This window comes from Macrotis lagotis, chromosome 3 (assembly GCF_037893015.1).
Source record: "Macrotis lagotis isolate mMagLag1 chromosome 3, bilby.v1.9.chrom.fasta, whole genome shotgun sequence".
NCBI lineage: Eukaryota > Metazoa > Chordata > Mammalia > Peramelemorphia > Peramelidae > Macrotis > Macrotis lagotis.
This window is the reverse complement of record NC_133660.1, coordinates 60,725,480-60,749,668: the sequence shown is the minus strand read 5'-3', so window position 1 is coordinate 60,749,668 and position 24,189 is coordinate 60,725,480. Positions and strand designations below refer to the sequence as shown.

General features: G+C 35.5%; 1 protein-coding gene across 4 annotated transcripts in view; it reads left to right on the top strand.

The window, feature by feature from the left end:
• The window catches only part of ARHGEF38 (Rho guanine nucleotide exchange factor 38), a 152,140-nt gene that overhangs the window by 8,931 nt on the left and 119,020 nt on the right, over nt 1-24,189 (top strand). For all 4 annotated transcript variants that reach the window (XM_074228763.1, XM_074228765.1, XM_074228764.1 and 1 more), the window contains exon 2: nt 10,938-11,122. In XM_074228763.1, coding sequence (XP_074084864.1) covers nt 10,938-11,122 — 185 coding nt within the window. The remainder of the gene's footprint in view (nt 1-10,937; nt 11,123-24,189) is intronic.

The window sequence follows — 24,189 nt, the reverse complement described above, 5'->3', positions numbered from 1 at the left end:
GTGTGTGGCTCTTCTCTAATGAGCTCACTCAATTATATGACATGACCCTGACAAAGATAAATCAATTATGATAATCCTCCACTGAGCAACTATCCCAAGAAAAATCTAATTTTCTCCTCCACCCAATTAAAAAACAAAACCCAAGCCCAAAACCAGATCCATGTGTTCATGGATAAAATCGCAGCTTGCAAAATATGAGTTTAAAATTCTGTTACATCAATCAGAATCCAGGCTTTTCATAATACTATAACAATATTGTTACTATTCTTAAAATAGTCAAACACACACTGAATATTTTTAAAATCCAGTGATGAGCATTTTTCTACCATGCCTTTTTTTTGTCTACTATGCTTTGAGTATTCTTTTCTCTGGAAAAGTAAAAATATTAAATTAAGATAGAAAACTAGATTATTTTAAATGAAGGATTCCTTTAAACACAGAAGCAATGCTTTTTGGAAAAGTAAAAGTCAGCTTTGGTTGATTGTGCTATTCTTACAGAATATTGCTAGTTCCCCTCCCCCCCCATATATGCATGTGTGAGCTAAAGGAAAAAGAATTGGGTGAATTTTAGTAGGAAATTTTCCTTTAAATGAGCCATTAAATCAAGCAACGGCTTTGCTTAAGACAAACCTATCATAAAAGCTTGAGCTGTAAATCTTTCTGTTGCATTCAGTTGTGGGGTGCTATTGAATGAGAAAAAAAACTTATTGCAAAACCCCAGCTTTTAGGGGGGAGCACATTTTATTTTTAAAAATATCATTTGTGCACATCTCTCTTCTATTATATCTGTGCTTCTGCCATTCTAGTAATCTTGCCTATCTTCAATATAACTCATCTTTCCAATACTGGATATATAAATTATGCTCTTGTTCAGTTGTTTTCAGTTTTGTGACCTCTGTTTAGGGTTTTCTTGACAAACACACTGGAGTGGTTTGCTATTTCCTTCTCTAGCTCTTTTTAATTTTTTTTTAATTTAAAGGCAATGGGGTTAAGTGACTTGTCCAAGGTCATACAGCTAGGCAATCGTTAAGTGTCTGAGTCTGGATTTAAACTCAGGTCCTCCAGGGCTGGTGCTCTATCCCTTGCACCATCTACCTGCCCCCTTCTCTAGCTCTTTTAATAGATTGAAACTGAGATACACAGTGTTAAGTATCCAGAGTCATACAATTAGAAATTATGGGGCTGTATTTAAACTTGGGAAGATGAGTCTTCCTGAATCCAGGCCAGGTACTTTGTCTTCTGTACCACCTACCTGCCCATATATAAATTAAAGAACTTTGCATTTAAAAATCTGAACTGTACATTTCCTGACTATCAAAAGTGAATAAATTTTAAATATATATATATATATATATATATATATATATATATATATATATATATTTCTGTAACAAGTGATGGGAAATTTTCCTTTTTCGTAAAGTCTTTTGATCAAATTTGGGAATGGGTGAGGTCCAATCAAAAAACCAAACCTTCTGGTAATCAAGCCAATTAGCATTTGAAAAAAGTGCTTAGAGATAATTTCCTTAATAGTAAAACAATTTTTTTTTCCTTTTTGTGCCAGTCCCTTTGTGTTTACTAATGTTTCCTGATTGATTACTCAGAAGAGAGAGACTATTTTTAAGCCCTGCTATGTCAACTTAATCCTATTGGTTTAAACACACACCCTGAACTCAAGGAGCTTCCACTTGAAAAAGGAAAAATAATACCCAAAAGGGAGCTGAAAAGGGCTTTGGGCACTGATTGTGAAAAGATGTTAGAAGAAACTGGAGGAGTTCAGTCTGATTCCTCCTTAACCTCCTTTTCATCTTCCTTTTAGACATTGCTCAGGCCTGGCCTAGGCTTTTGTCCTTTCTCTGGCCACATTCTACTCCCTTCCTTTTCCCCCTGGGTGATCTCAATACAACTCTATAGAATCACTTCTATGGAAACCCCAGGTCAACCTCATATCATCAATCATTCCTGGTCAAATTCAAATGCCAGATTCTTCCCACCATCTACCTTTCTCACTTCAACTCACAGGTTGCTGAACAGAACTGGGAAAATTACATTGATGGATCCACTAACAGACTGCTTCTATCTGCTCTCACCTGGGCCTCATCACAGCAAGGTCATTCTGTTTATCCTCAGGTGTACGTTCACTATTCCATTTACCTTCTTTTTACCCCTCAGCCACCAAGTCATCAAGCTTCCTCCTATTCTCCCAGCTGTGTTCCTTACCTTATACTTTGAGAGGCCATTTACCAAGGCCATTTTCTCCTATTCTACTCTTCTTCCATCCAGCATCAGTCTCTCATGAAGTGTACTCATGGTCTGTAGAGAGCCAGGTTTGGTATCAGGAAGATTAGAATTCAGATTTGGAAGTGGACACTCATCTGTGTGCCTCAGGGGAAACCACCTGTTTGCTTCAGTTCCATCATCTATAAAATGAACTGGGGAAGGATATACTCCAGTATCTTTTGCCATGAAAATCCCAAATGAAGTCTTGAAGAGTCACATACAACTGAAACAATTTAACAACAAGAAGAATTCTTGATCTTTTCTCCCCTAGTGGATTACCCACTATCATCTCCTTTATTTTTGACTGTGATACTCTTAATGTCAAACCCATTATACTATATCAATTCCTACTGAATTAATGATACACTTTTAGGGACCTTTCCTTCAGGAATGGGTTCTTCCTGATGCCTCCATTTTGAAAAGGACCCCAGACCAACTAACCTTCCTCCCTACTCCCATCACAAGCTGTACTTCTGCATCTGTAGTTCCCCACTTTTCAATTCCCCTTTGTGGGGTATCTTCCTCATTGGAATGGAAGCTCCTTGAGGGCAAGGATTGTCTCCTTATTTGTATTTTTATGGCCAATCTTCTCTGTATTGTTTCAATTTTAGTATATTTTATTTGTACAGCTTGGCAGCTTGGCAACAAAGAGGATAGAGCACTAACTCTGAAGTCAAGAAGCCCAAGACACTCTGGTGGTAGCGGGATTGGGGGAGCAGCTAGGAGGTACAGGGGAATCTAGTACTAGGTCTGGAATCAGGAAGACCTGAGTTTAAATCCAACCTCAGATACTTACTAGCTGCGTGACCTTGGGTAAGTCATTTAACCCTCATTGCCTAACATTCAGGGTCATCTCCAGGCTTCCTGATCCATATTTGACCACTTTCACCTAGAAGATTCTAGAGGAGGAAATGAGGTTGATGACTTAATACAGTACCCCCTCACTCAAATCCAATTCACATGCTTGTCATGGCATCACCTCCTTGATGTCATGCCTTTCTTTGAAAGTGAAGGACAAACATCATCATCATTTGTATGGTCAATTCTTAGGGCAGTTAGGTGGTATAGTGGATAGAGTACCTGACTCTGGAGTCAGGAAAACTCATCTTCCTGAGTCCAAATCTGGCCTCAGACACTTCCTAACTTTGTGACCCTGGACAAGTCACATAACCCTACTGGTCCTTATCTATTAAATGAGCTATACAAGGAAATGATAAACCACTCCAATATCTTTGCCAAGAAAATCTTAAAAGGGGTCATAAAGAATCAGACACAACTGAACAATGCTTAGCCATGCCTTGATCCCTAATAAATGCTTGTTGCCTTTTTTGTCTTTCCTTCTGAAGAGAAGAGCATTACTCAATTAATGTAACTGGGATGAGAGTCTCCTTGATGAGTATTTCCTGTTTCCTAGGAATCTATTTGCTTTTTTTTTTTTATGGTTCTCAGTAGGAGTGTCAAAAGTGAGTTTTAATTTGTTAGAGCAGAGTTTGGAGGAGGCTACAATGAACCAACTCAATTAAACAATTGAATAGAAGGTTCAGAGGGAACTCTGTTAATTATAAACAGACTATGGCTTGCCTTCTTCCAGCTAGAGTCAGCCTTTTAGGCTCTACTTTACTCTCCACCTCTTTCCTGGCTAGCTCCCACCCCATCCTAGGTTGGGAATGGGCATAACCCTCTTTGATCCGACCATCCAGAGGTGAAGATCAGATCACACCTTCTGATGATCAAGGTTATTTAAGGACGACCTCTAGACCTCCATCTTGGGGAGTCTAGCTTTTCCCTGGACCCCTCAACACAGACCTGAATAATTCATGACTTAGAGAAATATCAATAAATATGCTTGTTAACCTAGGTCTCTTCTAGGACCAAACCCTCTGGTAACATTTGTCCTTAATGAGGACAGACTGGGAAGGTTAACATATTTATTTCCAAACAGGCCAAAACTCAATAAGGACTTCTCTTTTGGGGGAGCTCTCTTCTTTTATAGAAATGACTTCTCTCCTAATATTTATAATACCCTAAAAGGTTTTCATGGCTGTCTTTTTTCCCAGGGACATGTCCCTACTTGAGTTGTCAGGTGAGCATTAATCAGTGTAGATATCATTCTGATAATACTATGGGAGGGGAAATAATATTGTTGTGACAGCAAAGAGAACATTTTTATTATATGCATTACCTTGAAATAACATTTTTGTCAAAAGGTGTTAGGCAGCATCTATGTGGTGGGGGTGTAATAGAACAAAACAGAGCCAGAATGTATTAGTTGTGTGGGCTGCACATGATACATTGTCAAATATCCAGCAAGGGAGATACAAGGATATAATTAAATAGGAAGGTCATTCCATCACAAGCATAAAAATTCAGCCCAAAGATGTATTCTATTCTTTTGTATACTGTATTCATACCTTCTCCCATTTTTCTAAATTTGTTTAGTCTTTCTTACCAAATGATTTTTCAAAGTGTCAGCAGAACTTTTTTTTTCTATTGAAATATGCATTCTGCTTACAACGTTGCTATTCAGTGTTCAGTTGTGCTGGGTTCTACCTGATCTCAGGGACAAAAGTCAATGGGGTTTTCTTTTGGCAAAGATATGAAAGTAGTTTTCCATTTCCTTCTCCAATGTATACACATTTTTTACAGTTGAGGAACCGAAGCAAATAGAGATTAAGTGACTTGCCCAGAGTCACACAGCTACTGTTTGAGTTTGCATTTGAACTCATATCTTCCTGATTCCAAGCCTAGCATTCTAGCCCCTGTAGCACCTAGTTTCCCTCCACACACACACACACACACACACACACACACACACACACACACAAACACAATGCCTACTAATCTTTACCAAAATTATTTTTTTTTGTCAAAAAAAACCTCGCAATTTACTTGAAGGAGGAAACTTGCTGTCCCTTTGTTCTACAGCTTAAGAGTATTTCAGATTTAATTGTCTAGGTGCCCTGAAGGGTTGGGACTTGGAGCTAGGATGCATCAGACATGTTGCTGTCATGTCAATGACAGCCTGTGACCAAATAGGGCTAGTTATTAGATTTAATATGCCTCCATATTGAAGGTCTATGGAGCTTCTTTCAGAAGTCTGAGTCATTATTTTCTCTAGAGCAGATGTGTCCAACCTGCAGTCCATACGCCACACGCAGCTCTCAAAGCCCATTCATTCAGCATTATTACATATTGGTAATATGAGTTAAATTGGAGTAATAAATGAATATTAAATTCTATATGTGGCCCTTGACAAGTTTTTGTTGGGCAATGTGTCCCAGGAAAGCTTGAAGGTTAGACATCATCCTTTCTAGTCCATCAGAACTCATGATTCATTTCTTGGAAGAGGCAAGTGACTTTTTAAATAATGAACTGGATAAAGGAAGATGGCTAAAATGCTGCTTGTCTCATTCCAACATGATCCTCAGAAGAAGGCTATAGCATTCCTGCTTGAAACTATTGTGGCTTTATCCAAATCCCCACTCTGTTTTCCAGAATCTGGGCTGCCATAGATTGATATTCTATATCCCAAGTCCAGAGGAGCAAGAGTTAAAAAATGCCTACTCATCTTTTCCTAGAGGGAGCTGGTTGCACAGTAGCCTCAGACATATATTAGGTGTGTGTCTAAGCAAGCCAACCTCTCTCAATATGTTTCCTCATCTATAAAATGAGAGTAAATAGCAGCACCTACTTCTCAGGATTGTCATACTGATAAAATGAATTAATACTTTAAAGTACTCTACAAACTTTAAAGTTCTATGTAAAGGCTATTAGTAAAAGAATGATTATTATTACAGGTAATAGTCATTATTATGATAATAATGATTATTATTTTCCTGATCTTCAAGCACAAACTCTCAAACTAGGAAGACGTCCAGATTTCTGCACTGATAGGCTCAATTTGGTGAGAAGTCTCGAGCAGTATGCTCCACAGATTTGTGTTTGGCTATGTGCTAATTAACATTTTCATCAATGCCAGAAGAGGCAGCCTTGGCACAGTGGATAGAGAGCAAGCCTCAAAGCTGGGGAATCTGAGTTCAAGTCTCACTTTAGACATTTAGTGGTTGTCTGAACCTAGGTAAGTTACCTCACCTCTTCTCTAGGGAAGCCTCTCCTCTTTAAGACTATCGTCGCTCTGGTGCCACCTGCATTGGCAGAAGATGCTTCCTCACTGGGAGTTTCATAGACTGAAGAGTCATAGATCAACCTCTATCTCTAATTCTCTATCCATGATATGGATAAAAGCAGATAAACAAAGAGTTGTGAGTGTCAGAGGATAAAAAAAAGAGATAAACTTTACAGTTCAGGACACTGGGCTAAATCTAATAAAATGCACTTCAATGAATATTTAAGAATTCTGATCAACAAAATGACCAGTGATGAAATAGGATGATTATGATTTGGGTTCTTTTTTCCTATGAATGGACAGGATTGCTTCTGAGATACTTTCTAGCTCTGAAAAACCCTCATTCTGAGGCCTCGGTTTCCTTTTTGGTAAAATGAAGACACTGGAATAGATTATTTTAAAGGTCCTTTAAACCAATTCTTTGAATTATCATTAATGAGGAGCAAAAGTTATCAATGAAAATTAAAAAATGAAAAAAGAGTAGTACCCATAGAGGAAAGAGAACTAAAACCCAAACAGAGAGACCTAGGTTCTAGTCTGGGCTCTAGAACACAAAGGTTACATAACACTGTGGGTAGAATGCTGGATCTAGATTCAGGAAGACCTAAATTCAAATCATACCAGTGTGTGTGACATCAGTTATGTGATCATCAAAATTTTTCTCAGCTTGGTTTTGATTTTCTCATTTGTAAAATTAACAGGTTGAACTCAATGGCTTCTAAAATCCCTTCCAGTTAGATGATCCTATAAGAATAATACTCTAAGTCATGGGGCAAGCAGTTTCACTTCCCATAGACCTCCTTTTCTCATTTTTAAGATGAGTAAATTGGGTCAGATGGTCTCAAAGTTTCCTTACAATTCTATTTTTTTTTTAGTTTTATTTTTACCTTTTTTTTAAGGTTTTTGCAAGGCAAATGGAGTTAAGTGGCTTGCCCTAGGCCACACAGCTAGGTAATTATTAAGTATCTGAGGCTGGATTTGAACTCAGGTACTCCTGACTCTAGGACCAATGCTGTATCCACTGTGCCACCTAGCTGCCCCTTCCTTACAATTCTGATAGTCATGAAGCATCAAAATAGTACTGCCCAAACTGGATTAAAATATAATTGGGAGATATCTAACAAAATAAATAAAAATATGATGGACTAAAGGCTCTAATAATATGCATTTTCTAAATCAATATGTGTCTTGCAGGGATCATTAGGTACAGTTTGTTGTTTTGTTGAGTCTGTGTCTCTGAACTGTCCAATTTTCATGACCCCATTGGCAAAGATACTGAAGTGGCCTGTCATTTCCTTGTCAACTTATTTTATAGATGAGAAAACTGAGGCAAACTGGGTTAAGTAACTTATCCAGGTCACACAACTAGTAAATATCTGAGGCTGGATTTGAACTAAGAAAGAAATTTTTCTGACTCCAGACCTAGCACTGTGCCACTTATCCCATATTCAGTTTAGTAATCAACATTTCTATTTAAGTTTGACACCATTGATTTAGGATATATTTAAACCCAGATCCATGTAATCACTATTTGATTCCAATAAAAATTTTAAAACTCCTGTGTAAATCATTTTTTCCTTAAAGGGATCAAATCTTTTTTTTTTTCCTACTGAATATTTAAAATCTATTTTCAACATTGCAGAACAGAACAATTTTGAACAGTTCACTTCCCTCCCCATGTGGCTGCATAAATATTGACCAGAGTTCTTCCCCGGGCAACTCTCCTAGGGAACCTGGATCCAGCTGCAGGAATTCAATATATGCTCAATTATTCATAGTAATGGGGGAGAGGGAGAGCTGGGAAAATTAAAATCTCAAATGATTCAAAAGTTGCAAAAATTACTTGGTTTTCACTTGCTTAGTAGTAAAGTTGAAATTAGGGAACAGCACAATAAATGAATGAACCAAAAAAAGAATGAATGGATTTAAAAAAAAACAACCCACAGTCTAGCAAGTGAAGCAAGAAGGAATACAAATAAAAATGACTGAAAGATGTTCTGGATGGAAAAATCAATCTCTCCATAATTGGAACTTGTTCCAAATTAATCTTCTATGGACAAGATCAGCCATAGGCAAAACTGGCCAAAGTTGTTACCTCTCTCTCTGCCCTCCTAGCCTCTGAGTATGCAACCCCTAGATATCCACTGCTCTCTCACTTCTTCCCTAGCTGCCCAGGGAACCCAATTTCCCAACTCTGGACTATTAGGCACTGTTTCCACTTTAATATCTGCTATATATAAGACACTGAGCCAGGCTCTGGGTATATGAAGATAAAAATAATGTCATATTTGCTTTCAAGGGGGGTTTAAATTCTACTAGGGTTGTAAACTTTATACAGATAAATAATTCAAGAAGCACTTATTATACACCTACTCTGTACTAGGTTCTATACTAAGGAACAAATATTTGAAACCAAAAAAAAAAAAAAAGGAACAAGCCTTGCTCTCAAGGAGCTTACCTTCTACTGGGGGTTACCAGATGTACCCAAAGAAGTAAAGAGAAGATAACCTGAGGTAGAAATTCTGATCCTTTTGGTTAGAAATTTGGTTAGAACTTTTTTTTGTTTTTGTTTTTGCTTTTCGTAGGGCAATGGGGTTAAGTGACTTGCCCAAGATCACACACCTAAGTAAATATTAAGTGTCTAAGATCAAATTTGAACTCAGGTTCTCGTGAGCCTAGGACCAGTGCTCCTGAGCCTAGGGTCAGTGCTCCTGAGCTGAACTTTAAAAGGAACTAGAGATTGTAAGAGGCAGAAGTGAGGAGGGAAAGAATTCCATACGCAGCCTGCCCAAAAGCATGGGGAACTGGGGAATAATCCCAAGACCAGTGAGGCTGAAAATGAAAGTTTTTGAAGGAGAGGATAATGTGGAAGGTCTTGAATGCCAGGAAAAGATGTCTGTGTTTAACCCAGGGGTAATAAGGGAGCCACTGACTATTTTTGAATTGGAGAATGACAGGGTCAAAGTTGTATTTTAAGATTAATTTGGTGGTTTTGTGAAGGATGGCTTGGAGGAGAAAGTGGAAAGGAGGAAACTAGAAGCATTGTGACCATCTTCCCAAGCTGCTTTCTAAAGTGAAATGTGTCAGTCTTGGAAAACCTTGTCCCTACTTTCAGGTCTTAGATAATAGTTGGGTTTGCAGGTGGAAAGGGAGAAAGATCTGGAAAACCCCCAAAGCAGACATATTTGGTGACTAAATTTCACTCTTGACTTTGACTAGGCAACTCAGAAATACAAGGTTTGAAAAAAGAAGGCTAAACAAAAGAAGAGAGAAGGTTCAACACAAACACATTACCAGAGAATGGGGTGGAAAAAGCACTGGCCTTGGACTCACCTCACGGGATCTGGCTTCAAATCCCACTTCTGCCTCTCCTGCCTCTCCTCTCAACTCATTTGGGCTTCAGTGCTCTTTAAACTTCTCCTTTCTTTCTTTACAATTAGAAATCAGGTTGTTTTTTCAAGTTTCTTTGAACCTTTGAAGTTTGACTGTTCCTAAATTTGAAGATGTAATACAGCAATCATAAGATAATAAAAAATCATAGACTTTTTTTTTCATGAAAAGAACTGAGACATCTTCATTGGGTAGATGAGGAAACTGTAGCCTAGAAAGGTTAAGTGATCTTGTTTGAGGTCACATAAATGTTAAGTGAAAAAGGTACCTTTGGAATATCTTCTTACTTCAAAGTGTGGTCACTTTCTCCTCTAGGAAGGAAACACACACTTATTAAATACCAGCTATGTGCCAGAACCTGAACCAAGGGCATTATGAATATTATAAATATTGTAAAAAATAAATATTATAATATTATATTGTGATCCTCACAAAATCCCTGGAAGAGGGATTATCTTCATTCTACACTTGAGGAAGACAGTGGTTAAATGACTTACCCAAGCTCTGAGGCCAGATGCATTAAAGCCAGATGCATTCCTAGTTTCTGTACTAGGAAACACGAAAATCCAACCCAGGCCAGTGTCTACCAACCTATAGGCCTCAAGAAGTGTAACTTAAGTTAAAGAAACTTTAGCAAAGTAGTCTAGTTTTTCAACCTATCAATGAGGTATTTTCTAGTAAAGCTGAGGGACAGTTTACCTTATTAACATAGACAAATGTGATCTGGAATTTCCAGTGTCACTAATGCAAGTTGCCTTTTAATTTACAGATAACCGAGGCCAAAAAATTAGCATGGAGTTCTAAAATCCATTGTGGACCCAGCTTGGCAATGTGGAAGTACGCAGAGAGAGAAATAGCAGGGACTGATTTTTAACCTAATGCATTCCCTCCTTGCTCTTTTGTGAAGCTCCCCATTGTCACCACCAGCTCTCCCCTCCCCCCCACCCAGGTTCCTTCCAGTGTCGGGGCTTGGCAAGAATGGCAGCAAATCAGGGCCTAGGAACACATCTGTGAGATGCCCCAAACTTGTTTCATTGCTATGAATAATCCAGGAGATGCATTGTTAGCAATGAATGGGAAAGATAAAAGGCATTGGATCCCTCCACAGAAGGTCTTATTGCTACATTTTTTAATTTAACAGAAAAGATGACACCACAAGCTGGGGCCTCTGCACCTGGGCCCACAGACCAGGATGAACAGCAACAGATAAGAATGATGGCAAAGAGGTCGAACATCATCAAGGAGCTGATTCAGACCGAAAAGGACTATCTCAATGACCTGGAGCTATGCATTAGGGAGGTAGTTCAGCCCCTGAAAAACAAGCAGGTAAAAGGTCTCTTCTTTTGTTGTCATTTCCCCCCATCCCCCAGATCCTAAATAGGATCTTTGTTGGACACCAAATGCATCTGGGGAGGTGGGTAGGGATGCCTGTCATGGTTCTCTGTATGGCTTCCCCTAGAGTGTTTGTTGTATAGGACTTTGTCGGAAAAAGAATAATGCTAACTGTATAAACCTTAAGTTTCCTTTTTATCAAAGAGCCTTTATTTGGACAGTTTGAATTTTTGAAGTCTACTGAAAAGAACATTTTACTTCATCCTTAACCCAACAACCACCCTATACCATTTTTAACATTTCCCTTCTGGGATTCTGGGATGAAACTGGCAAGATCATTCCGGCAATGGGTTTTGAATTAACTTAGCATGAGGTCTAGTGGACACATGGAACAGTTTGATGATCCTAAGAGTGAGGCAAAAGACTCATTTACACAATAACAGCAACAATAGTTCTTAATAATCATAATGTCATATAGTAGAGTTCTAAGATTTGCCCAGTACTTTGCAAAATATTATCTCATTTTATTCTCACAACCACCCTGGAGGATGAGGGTTATTATTATTGTTATTATTATTATTATTATTATTATTAGGTACCATCTCCACAATGCTCCCAAATGCAGGTAGAATCAGATTAAAATGTACTTGTGAAATAGTTACCAAAACAAATAAAAATACAATAAAACTAGATAATGTTATATTTTAAAAGTAAGTAAATGTGCCCACAGGGGTCTTTATATATGTAGGTTTCAATCATCCCCTTTTTTACAGATGGGGAAATTCTGATTAAGTAAGACTCTCAGAGTCACATGACTAAAAGTATCTAAGACTATTTGAATTAAGTTCTTTCTGAGTCTAAGTCCAGTACTCTGTTCATGTGCCACCCAACTGCTTAATAATTTTTCTTGTCAGTAATTTTTAATTGTGCTAGCTCTTCATGACCTCATTTGGGTTTTCCTGGCAAAGATTCTGGAGTGGTTCACCATTTCCTTCTCCAAACTGAATAATATTAATGCTTTACATTACAAAATACTCTGACAGCAAGGTGGACAGTTACAGTGGATAGAACACCAGACATGGAGTCAGGAAGACTACTGATTTCAAATCTGGCCATAGACACTTACTAGCTGTATGAACTTAAGCAAGTCATTTCATTCTATTTGTCTTAGTTTCTCATCTGTAAAATGAACTGTAGAAAGATATGATAAACTATTTCAGTATCACTGCCAAGAGATATGCCATTACAGAGAGTTAGACATGACTAAACAATGACATGTTATCTCAATTGATCTTTAAAACTCCATAAAGTAGGTGATATTCCAATCTCCATTTCACAAATGAAGAAAATGAAGGTGAAAACAGTTAAGTGAATCATCCTGGGTCACAGCTAGTATCTAAAGAGGGATTCTGAAAGCTCAGGTCTTCCTGATTTGAGGTCCAGTACTCCACCTACTACACCACCTAGCTGTTTGAGCTCTCTTTTTGCCAGGGACTTGCTCTGGCACCTTGAGAAAGAAATTAAATTTTTCTCAGCTTCAGATTCCCCATAGAATGTTCAAAAAATCTAGAGAATTTTTCAACATTTTTGTGTTCAAGCACCCTTTGAGAATAACTAGGGACCCCTTTTAGAGTAATCATTTAAAATAAAATATATGCATTATAAAGGAAAGCAACTGCATTAAAAATAGTTATCAAAATATAAATAATGTTTTCAGCAGCAATGGTCAAGAATTTAGAAGAAAAATAATACTAGAGAGTAATTTTTATTTTGGTAGGAGTTGAAAACTAAATTAAATTTTAAACACCAATTTGAGGACTATTTTACCCCAAACATGATTTTAGATTGAATAAAGTTTAAGATTTCTCTCTGGTAAGGCTGGCATATCTATATCTGTTTCACTGTCCCTTTCTTGGTTCCTTTTCTATATTTTATTTTTTTTTTACTCAGATATTTTTCCACAAATTCCTGCTTAGAGAGCAGGAGGTGGTGAGGTCTAAGAGGCCTCAAAAATCTAGGCATGACATAAAAATTCTGGAGCAGTAGGAACCCAGTCACAGTCATAATGAAGAACTGTCCCCTGGCCTGATTGTTAGAAATTACTTAAAAATCACCCTTTATGTCTAAATCATTTATTTATTCTTCTATTCATATGTTAGTATATAGTATAAATGTTGGACTATGCCTAATTTCTGCCAAACTGATTTCCAGTCTTCCCAGTTATTTTTGTCAAATGGTAAATGCTTATCTCCAAAACTTAGATCTTTAAATTTATCAGGCACTAGATTATTATATTCATTTACTACTGTGTTTGCTGTTGTTCAGTCATTTTTCAATCATGCAATTCTCTTGGCAGAGCTACTAGAGTGGTTTGCCATTTCCTTCTTCAGCTCATTTTACAGATAAGGAAACTGAGGCAAATAGGATGAAGTGACTGACCTAGGGACACACAGCTAGTAAGTGTCTGAAGCCAGATTTGAATTCAAGATGATGAGTCTTCCTCAATCTAGACTCTACTCTACTGTGCTACATAGCTGCCCATTATTACTCTGTATTGGTATCTGTAACACTGATCCATCACTCTATATATTAACCAGTACCAGATTTTTTTTTGATGATTATTGCTTTGTAGTATATTTTGAAATCTGGAACTACTAATCCATTTTCCCTCACATTTTTTTATTCTCTTGATATTCTTGAGCTTTTCTTCTTCCAGATGAATTTTGTTGTCATTTTTTTCTAGCTCTATAAATTAATTCTTTGATAGTTTGATTGGCGTGGCACTGAATAAGTAAATTAACAGGTCAACCTGCCTTTTTTTATTATATTGATTAGGCCCACCTATGAGTCATAAATATTTCTCCACTTGTTTAGATATCTCTTTATTTGTATAAAGGGGGTTTTGTATTTATGGTCCTATAATCCCTGATTTTGGAAGAGAGACTTTTGAGTATTTTTATTGCTTACCCTTATTTTAAATAGAACTTCTTTTCCTATCTCCTGCTGCAGGTTTTGCTGGTAATATATAGAAATGCTGATGATTTATGTGGGTTTATTTTATATCCTGCAACTTTGCTATGCAATAAACTGTTGTTCATTATTTCAACAAGTCTTTTAGTTGATTCTCTAGAATTCTATTACCATATCATCTGCAGTGGATACTTTTGTTTCCACATAGCCCTATTCTAATTCCTCCAACTTCATTTTCTTCTTTTATTGGTACAAATTGTATTTCTAATACAATATTGACTAATAGTGAGAGTTTACCTCGATCTTATTAGGAAGGCTTCAAGATATAATATTTTCTTTTAGTTTAAGAAAGATACCAGTTATCACATTAAGAAAAGTTTCATTTATTCATATGTCTGCTAATATTTCTAAAAAGAAATTATGTCTCACAGGCTTTTTCTGTATTTATTGAAATAATCATATTATTTTTTGTTATTAATTTTATTGATATAATCAGTTATTTAATAGATTTTCCTTCTATTGATCCAGCCCTGATATAAATCCTATCTGATCATAGTAATCATCCTTATGGCATATTGCTGTAATATTCTTGCTAGTATTTTATTTAAATTTTTGCATCAATTATCATTAGGGAAATTGGTCTATAGTTTGCTTTGTTTTTGTTCTCCTTCGTTTAGGTATCAAAATCATAATTATATCACAAAAGGAATTTGATAGGACTTTACCTTTTTTTTAAAAAACTAATTTATATAGTATCAGGATTAAATTGTTCCTTAAATATTTGGTAGAATTCACTTGTAAAGCTATGTGGTCCTGGGGATTTTCTTAGGAACTTCATTTGTAGTTTGTTTGATTTGTTTTTCTAAAATGTGGTCATTTAAGTATTCTTTTTCCACTTCTGTTAGTTTATATTTTAATAAATATTCATCCATTTGACTAAGATGATCAGGTTTACTGGCATATGATATAACATCAAATAATTGCTTCAATTTTATATTAATTAATGATACATTTACCCTTTTCATTTTTAAGACAGATAATTTGGTTTCTCTTTAAAGTAAAATTAATCAATATTTGTCTATTTTTTTCTCTTAAAATCAGTTTCTAATTTTATTTAATAGTACATTTAATTTTTTTTTACTTTTATTAATTTCTCCTTTGATTTCCAAGATTTCCTTTATGGGATCAATTGAGGATTTTTTTATAATTTTTTTTATTATTTAAGGCAATGAGGTTAAGTGACTTGCCCAAGGTCACACAGCTAGGTAATATGTCACATTTGAACTCAGGTCTTCCTGACTCCAGGACTGGTGCTTTATCCACTGTACTACCTAGCTGCCCCTTATTGAGGACATTTAATTTGTTCTTTTTTTTAAGTTGCATTCTCAATTCATTGGTCTGCTCTTTATTTTATTGATATAAATAATTAGAGATAAATTTCCCCCTAAGGACTGCTTTGGTTATATACCACAAATTTTGGTATGTTTTTTTCATTGTTATTATTCTCTTCAAAGATATTATTTATTGCTTTTATGATATGTTCATTGACCCCCCCCCCTCATTTCTTAGGGTTAGATTATTTAGTTTCCAATTAATCTATGTTTCCACAGACCTTTTAAGAATGTAATTTTTATTGTATTATGGCCTAAAAAGGATATATTTCATATTTCTGCTCTTCTGCATTTGGTTGAGACATTTTATGCCATAATACATGGTCAATCTTTGTGACGATGCCATCACAATCTTTGTGATGATACTTTCAATTTCCATTAATTTTTTCTAGAGGTCTAGTATATTTAACTTTCCTAAGATTATAGTCATCTCCCAATACAATTCTTATTTATTTTATTGCTAGACTTATCTACTTCTGAGAGGATGAATTTGAGGTCCTTGACTAGTTTTTCCCCTTATAATTCATTTAACATTCTCGTTAAGAATTCAGGTGCTAAGTCATTCGATGAATATATGTTTAATACTGATATTACTTCATTATATATTGTGCCTTTTAGCAAGGTGTAGTTTCCATGTTTATCTCTTTTAAATAGATCTATTTTCAATTTTGCTTTGTCTGAGATCATGATTGCTATCCCTGCCTTTATTATGTCAGCTGCTCTTAGATTTTGCTCCATTCAGTTATTTAACCCTGCATGTGTTTCTCATAAACAATTTATCATTGTATTCTACTTTTTTTAATGCATTCTGTTATCCACTTCCATTTTCTACATAAGTTCATCCCATTCATACTCATAGTTATGATTGCCAACTGTGCATTTCTCTCTATTCTACTTCCTCCTACTTATCTTTCTCTTTTTTATCCTTTTCCTTCTTTAAAATTTGTTTGCTTCTGACCATGACCTTTTTTTTACAAACTGCCCTCCCCTTTATTAATCTCACTCCTTTCTCTCATCCCTTTCTCTCTTACTTCCTTGTTGGGAAAATGGATTTCTATACTCAATTGACCGGGTACATACATATATGCATTTTCCCCTCATTGAACTAATTTGCATGAGAGTGAATTTCAGTGTTGCCCCCTTCCCCATTTTTCAGTCTACCATAAAAACTATTCCTTAAGCGCCTCTTTTATGTGAGATTATTCCTCATTCTTTCTTTTCTTCCTTTCTCCTCCTAGTGCATTCCTCTTTCTCATCAATTATTTTTTATATCATCCCAACATAATCAATTCACTTCCATGCACTCTCTTTTTAAAGAAACCTTATAATTGCGCTGATAAATTCCTTAGAAACTACATGTATAATCTTCCCTCATTGAAATATAAACAGTTTAACTTTATAAATTCCCCGATATTTGCTTTTATGTTTATCTTTCTATGCTTCTCTTGAGTTCTGTATTTGAAAGTCAAAATTTCTATTCAGCTGTTTTTTTTTAATCAGGAATGCTTGAAAGTCCTCTATTTCATTAAATATCAATTTCCCCTTGAAATACTCAGATTTCCGTCTTGTTACTGTAGGTCTCCAAACAGTGGTTTTACTTTTTGGAAGCATTGCAAAGGGGATTCATGCCTTGACTAAGGGTTGTACTAAGTGATCTCTTGGATTCCTCTCAAATTTGAATCCTTTGTGAAACTATCTCAGAAAGGATAAGCACTGGAGTATATATGTATAAGCAGAATCTGAGTGCAGGAAGAGGAAGGTGGGATTTGAATGAGAAAATAAATGAGTGATGAATGATTGGATCATCATGGTGTGCAATATATTTGATTTTACAAAGACCTTAGTTTTCTGCCCCTTCCACAAAATTAACAAATAAATGTTAATATTACAAAAAGTAGCACTTGCATTTCACTAATAGAGCAGTTATTTATGCTTCAAGGTTAATATTGCAAGAGATGGTACTGCAAGTCAAAAATAACTATTCACAATTTTCAATGTTGAGCCCTTCCTGGAGAGAACAGACTTTGGGCATGTGAGATCTATTCCCATTTGAAGAGAGTAGATATTAATAAGTTTTGTGACATTCAAATTTCCTTTCCTTTCCTTTTTTTCTCATCTCTTGCATATTATTATTATTATTATTATTATTATTATTATTATTATTACACATAAGTATTATTATTGTTCAATGTAACTACTATGTACCTTGGGAGGTTGCAGCATAAGTTTGGTAATTTTTTTGCTTTTTTGTGTTTTGTTTTTGTGTTCTTTTTTGTGTTCAAAATTTCTGGATATGTGAGATCAGAAAAATCTAAAGACATCCTCTGTCTCACTGAGGAAAATCTTGACAGATTATCTGAATTGCATTTGAAGGTGATTACACATACAAGGGGGAAGGCAAGAAAAAAGACTGATGAAATTCTGAATCTGACTATGATCTTATCCCTGACCCTGAACATAAGCTTTTTTTCATAAAGAAAAAATATAAGATTCTATTTTATTGTGTTCATTTAGTAGATATTTAATTCTGTAATTTAGTAATAATCAATGCTGAATAGTTAGTGCCTTATATTCAGAATATGAGCAAGATTGTGTTTGTGATTGAAAATAAAAAAAAGTTAACCTATAAATTTTTATTGATGAGTAAAAACAAAATTTCCTTTTGAAATATGGAGTCTAATAAATAAAAAATTTAAATACTATACAAGTACTAAAAGTAAATGCATTACTATTTCCTTTTTACTGTTTCTAAAAAGCAAATTATAATATCTTCTGCTTTTACATTGCCCAAATTTTCCTTTGCATCCCTCCCTTTCCTCATTCTTAGCGAACCATACTTCAACTCATATTACCCATCTCAAGTGATCCATCAGCCTCACTCTTCCTAGTAACAAGAATTATAGACGACTGTCACCATGCTCAGGCAAAGAGTATTTTTTTTAAAAAAGAAGTAATTGGAAAGGGGAAGAAGAAAATAAAATGATCAACACCAGTTATTATTTTCTTAAAACTGGAAATATTAAAAAAAAAACTCACTCGAAGGAGCGAAAAAAGTTATCTTCTTGGACCTCTTCTTTGAGGTCATGCTATTCTTTGCAATTTTGCATCACTGTGCACTGTAATTTTATTGTATTGTATTTTATCTTATTTTGTTTTTGAAAGAAAGATTTTATTTATTTTGAGTTTTACAGTTTTCCCCCTATTCTTGCTTCCGAAGGCAGTCTGTTAGCCTTTATATTGTTTCCATGGTACACATTGATTTAAGCTGAATGTGATGAGAGAGAAATCATATTCTTAAGGAAGAAAAATAAAGTATAAGAGATAGAAAAATTACATAATAAGATAACAGTTTTTCCCCTAAATTTAAGGTAATAGTCATTGATCTTTGTTCAAACTCCACAGTTCTTTCTCTACATTGAGATGGTATTCTCCATCACAGACAGCCCCAAATTGTCCCTGATTATTGCACTGATGGAATGAGCAAATCCATCAAGGTTGATCATCGCCCCCATGTTGCTGTTAGGGTATACAGTGTTTTTTCTGGTTCTGCTCGTCTCACTCAGCATCAGTTCATGCAAATCCTTCCATGCTTCCCTGAATTCCCATCCCTCCTGGTTTCTAATAGAATAATAGTGTTTCACACTGTATTTTATTTTAAAAAATAATTATAATTTATTTTTCCCAATTACATGGAATGAAAATTTCAACATTCATTTTCTGAAAGATTTTGAGTTCCAAATTTTTCTCCTTCCCCTCCCTATCCCCAAGACAGCAAGCAATCTGTTATAGGTTATACATGTACAATAATATAAAACCTATTTCCACATTAGTCATGATGTGAAAGAAAAATCAGAAACAAAAGAGAAAAACCACTACCCCCCCCCCAAATAAAAACTGGAAGAATACTTAATGTGTATTTAGACTCCATTAGTTCTTTCTCTGGATGTGAATAGCATTTTGTAACATGAGTCTTTTGGAATTATCTTGGATCATTGTATTGCTAAGAGTAAAACTATCATAATTGATTGTCACACAGTGTCACTGTTACTCTGTACAATGTTTTTCTGATTCTACCCACTTCATTCAGCACCAGTTCATGTAAGTCCAAGTTTTTTGGAAATTTACCTGCTCATCATTTCTTTCAGCACAATCGTATTCCAATACATTAATGTACCACAACTTTTTCAGTAGTTCTCTAATTGATGGACATACCCTCAATTTCCAATTCCTTGCTACCACAAAAAAGAGTTACTATAAATATTTTTTGTACAAGTAGGCCCTTTCCATTTTTTATGATCTCTTTGGAATAAAGACTTAGTAATGACATTTTAAAATCAAAGAGTTTGCTCTTTGGGCATCATTCCTAAATGCTCTCCAGAATGGTTGGATCAGTTCGTAACACCAACAACAATGCATTAGGATAGCAATTTCCCCACATCTCCTCCATTTATCATTTTCCTTTTCTGTGATATTAACCAATCTGATAGGTGTGAAGTGGTACCTCAGAGTTGTCTTAATTTACATATTTCTAATCAATAATGATTCAGAGCTTTACTTAATATGATTATAGATAGCTTTGAATTTTTCATCTGCATTATCATTCTCAATCACAAATAGAAGAATGTGATGAAAGATTAAATTTATATTTATTTATTATTGTTTAGCCTCAGATCTTGATAAGGAGAGTGAGAAAATATCTGAGAAAGATAATTTTATGATCCTTCTGTTTAACTGAATATTATTCAATTTAATTCAACAAATATTTCTTTAGTGTCAACAAAAGGCAGAGACCTATATGACATGCTAAAAGGGATACAAAATTAACACAAAATATGATACTTATCTTAATGAAACTTTCAGACTAGTAGAACAAGATATAAGCACATTTAAATGTATTGCTTCTTTTCTCTGAATGATCTACTTAGAACATGAATTTGGTGAGAACAATGTGCATTCAGGAGCTATGGTTAATCTTTCCACAATCCCCAATGGGAGTAATCGCCTTCCTAGGGAGAATTTGTTTTGCATTTATCAATAATCAACAAGCATTTATTTATGGCTATGGGGTGTACTATATTTGGTACTGAAGATATAAATACAAAAGTGAAGCAATTCCTGCCCTCAAGGAGTTTACATTCTACTGGAAGGATACAACGCCAAAGCATTTGTTGAATAAAGCATTACATGATGCTTTTGGACCTTTTGATGAGATATAGACTTGATGATATTACATTTAGCTTCTAAAAAAAATTTTATTAATGACATGGATAAAAGCACCATTGCCAAATTTGTACAATTTACAAGAGGGAAAAACTGGAGGAATACTTAAACAATGTTTGGCACCATAGGAATGTTGTCATTGACAAAATTCATAATAGTCGTGGTATTGTTCTCATGATGTTTATATATTTATTATCTAGCCTGGAAAATAATTTTGGTAAAGCCCTATTTGTGAGCAGCTAGGTGGTGCAATAGATAGAGTGCTGGCCTAGAATCAGGATGACTCAACTTTCTGAGTTCAAATCTGACCTCAGATAGGTTCTAGCTGAGCAAATCATTTCACCCTCATCTGTTAAATAAGCTGGAGAAGGAAATGGCAAACCACTTCAGTATCTTTGTCAAGAAAACATCCAAATTCAGGCTACAAAGAGTCAGCAGGAGACTGGAACTGAAGGACAATATCTTATTATAATCTATTACAATAAAATCTTATTATAATCTGCATGACAATGAAAATGTTAATGTGGTCTGCTACTATACTGGTCCAGAAAGAGGATGCTATACTCTTGCTCTACCTTTTCCTAATCTGACCTCATATGGGGTGTTGTACTTGGGATACAGGGGATTTTTTCATCCCCAGAGATCTATGTACACAACTGATAGTGACAGTAGAAAGTTGCCAAGATAGATTAACTGGAAGATGCCAGTTAAAACTTTCTAAATGGAAAGGGCCACCTCATTGATAGAGAATTTCAAGTGGATGCTTAGTGGGAATTATAGAGAGAATTCCTCAGAGTTCCTTCTAGCTCTTATAATCAGTAATTCTGTAATTCATGCCTTAAACCTATTCTTCACCTTTAACTCACCAATTTCCCTTTTATTATTTGACTTGCTCCTGAAATTCTGCTTCACCTATTCCTACCTTCTGATCTAAGAAAGCAAGTTATAGTAACTTTTCATGAATTGAAGCTCATATTAATTTATCAAAATTTATTTTCAGTTTGATGTATGACTATAATCCCAGTTACTAAGGAGGCAGAGGCTGGCAGATCCCTTGAGCTTGGGAGTACTGAACTGCAATGGGTTGTCTTATTAATATGGTGAGGAATGGATCTGGGCTCACCTAATGAATCTACTGAGTCAAAAACAGAGAAAGTCAAAACACATCTTGGAATGGGACAAGGTTCACTAATAGCCTCTACATATTAAATTAGCAAGATAGAAATACAGTCATTAATAAAGCAACAAAACCCCTCAAACTTCTCACTTTCATAATTTTGATTGTTAAAGGAGTCTCTCCAAGTTGGAGAAGAATTCCATTAGGAAATGTTAAATGTTAAGAGTATGTTGTTCAGTCTTGTCCTACTCCATGTGCTTTTATTTAGGGAAAATCATTTAACCTCTATTTGTCTCAGTTTCCTCATCTGTAAAATGTGGATAATAGTGACACCTACCTCCCTGGATTGTTTAGAATATCAAATTAGATAATATTGGTAAAGTGCTTAGGAAACTGCTTGGCACATTTGCTGTTGTTTAGTCATGTCCAACTCATTGTAACCCTGGGTACCATACATATTTTCCATTGGGTTTCCTAGGCAAAAGTACTAGAAGAGCTTTTTCATTTCTTTCTCCAGTAGATTAAGGTAAAGAGAGGATATGTGTGACTTGCCCAGGATAACACAGCTAGTATATGTCTGAAGATGAATTTGAACTCAGGTCTTCCTGACCTCAGGTCCAATTCTCTATCCACTGAGCCACCTAGCAGCCTCCTAGCTTGGCATATAGTAGATATTATATACATTTTAGTTATTATCACTATTAATACATATGCATACCCACATATATATTTTATTTGGTGTTTACTTTTGTAAATTCTGAACTTAACAAATACCAGTAAATGGGCTCTTTCATTTACATAGTATCACAGAAAAAGAGTATATAATATACAAACATGAGAGTCAGCAGACTTCTCTCTCAAGTTTTGACAGAGACATTGGTCTGAGCTGATTCTTCCTATTTTTCTTAGGAGAAATACTCCTGCTGTGTGTGCCTCTGGAAGAACAATGGTATGTAGTCATATTGGATTCAAATTGAGCATGATGCATTGATTTTCTGGTATGTGAAACCCCCCTTTATGGGACTGAAATCTCTTCTCCTAGCTTGTGCAGCAAACCCAAGATCAAGAAAGATGAGTGGTTTTTTTTTTAATCCAAGTATTATGACTTTGTGATTGAAACTTTCCCCCTTGTTGATTCATTTACAAGTACATTATAGGTTTCCTTCAGTGGGAAGACTCCTGCTTCCTTTAATCTTGATAATCTATAGTCCTACTCAAAACACCCTAGGTCTAGTGAGGAGGAAAATGAAAACATTTTCCAGCTTGGGGCAGGGGATGTGCTGCATGGAATTGAAGAGAGTAAGATGCTATTGAGTTCTGTCTTAATATCTAAGACAGTCATTCATTCCAACTGTGGAAGGGGATTTCATGCTTATCATCTCTTTTCTCATGACTTTAACTGGTTTAAAAAAGAGCTACTGGTTGTCTTTCCCCTGTGAAAGTTCCATGACCCAAAATGAATACTTATACCAATAATGTCAGGGCTATATACCTGTGCAGTGTCCTGCCCCCCATGACATAGGCCATGCTAGGCTTAGCATCAATTGTCATCAATCCAGAATTGTTTAGGCACACAAATTGAAAAGTTATCTCTATTGAGTCAGTCCAAGGATCTGGGTCCTCTGTTTTTTCAACATTTTAATAAATGATTGAGTTAAAGGTATAGATGGGACATTAATCAAATTGCCAAAAAATACAAAAGCAAGGAGTGATAGCCAACTAGAGTTAGTATCTGATCTTGGCAGACCAGAAGAGTGGACTAAATGTATTTAAAATGAAATTTAATAAGAATAAATAAAAGAATTCTTTTAAAAGAATGCACTTGGGTCCAAAAAGTTAAAATCACAAATCCAGGATGGAGATGGGGTGGATATGGATAAAAAAAATTCGAGTGAAAAGACAAAATTTTTGGAGGGGGGTTGTTGGTTTCAAACTCAAAATGAATCAACCTTATTACTATTATAATAGGAGAGGGACACTCCCTCCCCCCCTCAAATAATTTAAATCTGTACTTCATTAAGAAGTGATAGTGTCCAAATAGATAAAGGTGATTAAGCCTGCTATGTTCTGTTCTGGTCCACATCTGGACAATTGCATTTGAGTGTAGGCACTCTATTTTTGGACCATCAAGACAAGCTGGTAGGATAACCAGAATAGAAAAGAACCTTGACATATGAATATTGATTTAAGGAACTAGTGATGGTTAGCCTAAAAAAAAGGAAGTTTTGTGGGAGACATGATGTGGAATATTGGATTCAGTTCAGGCCAAAACAAGAAGCAATGGGATAGATGGTACAGGAATTCAGTAAAGGAAAAATTCCTAACAATTAGAGCTATCTGGATTTTTCCAAACATAGGCTGGA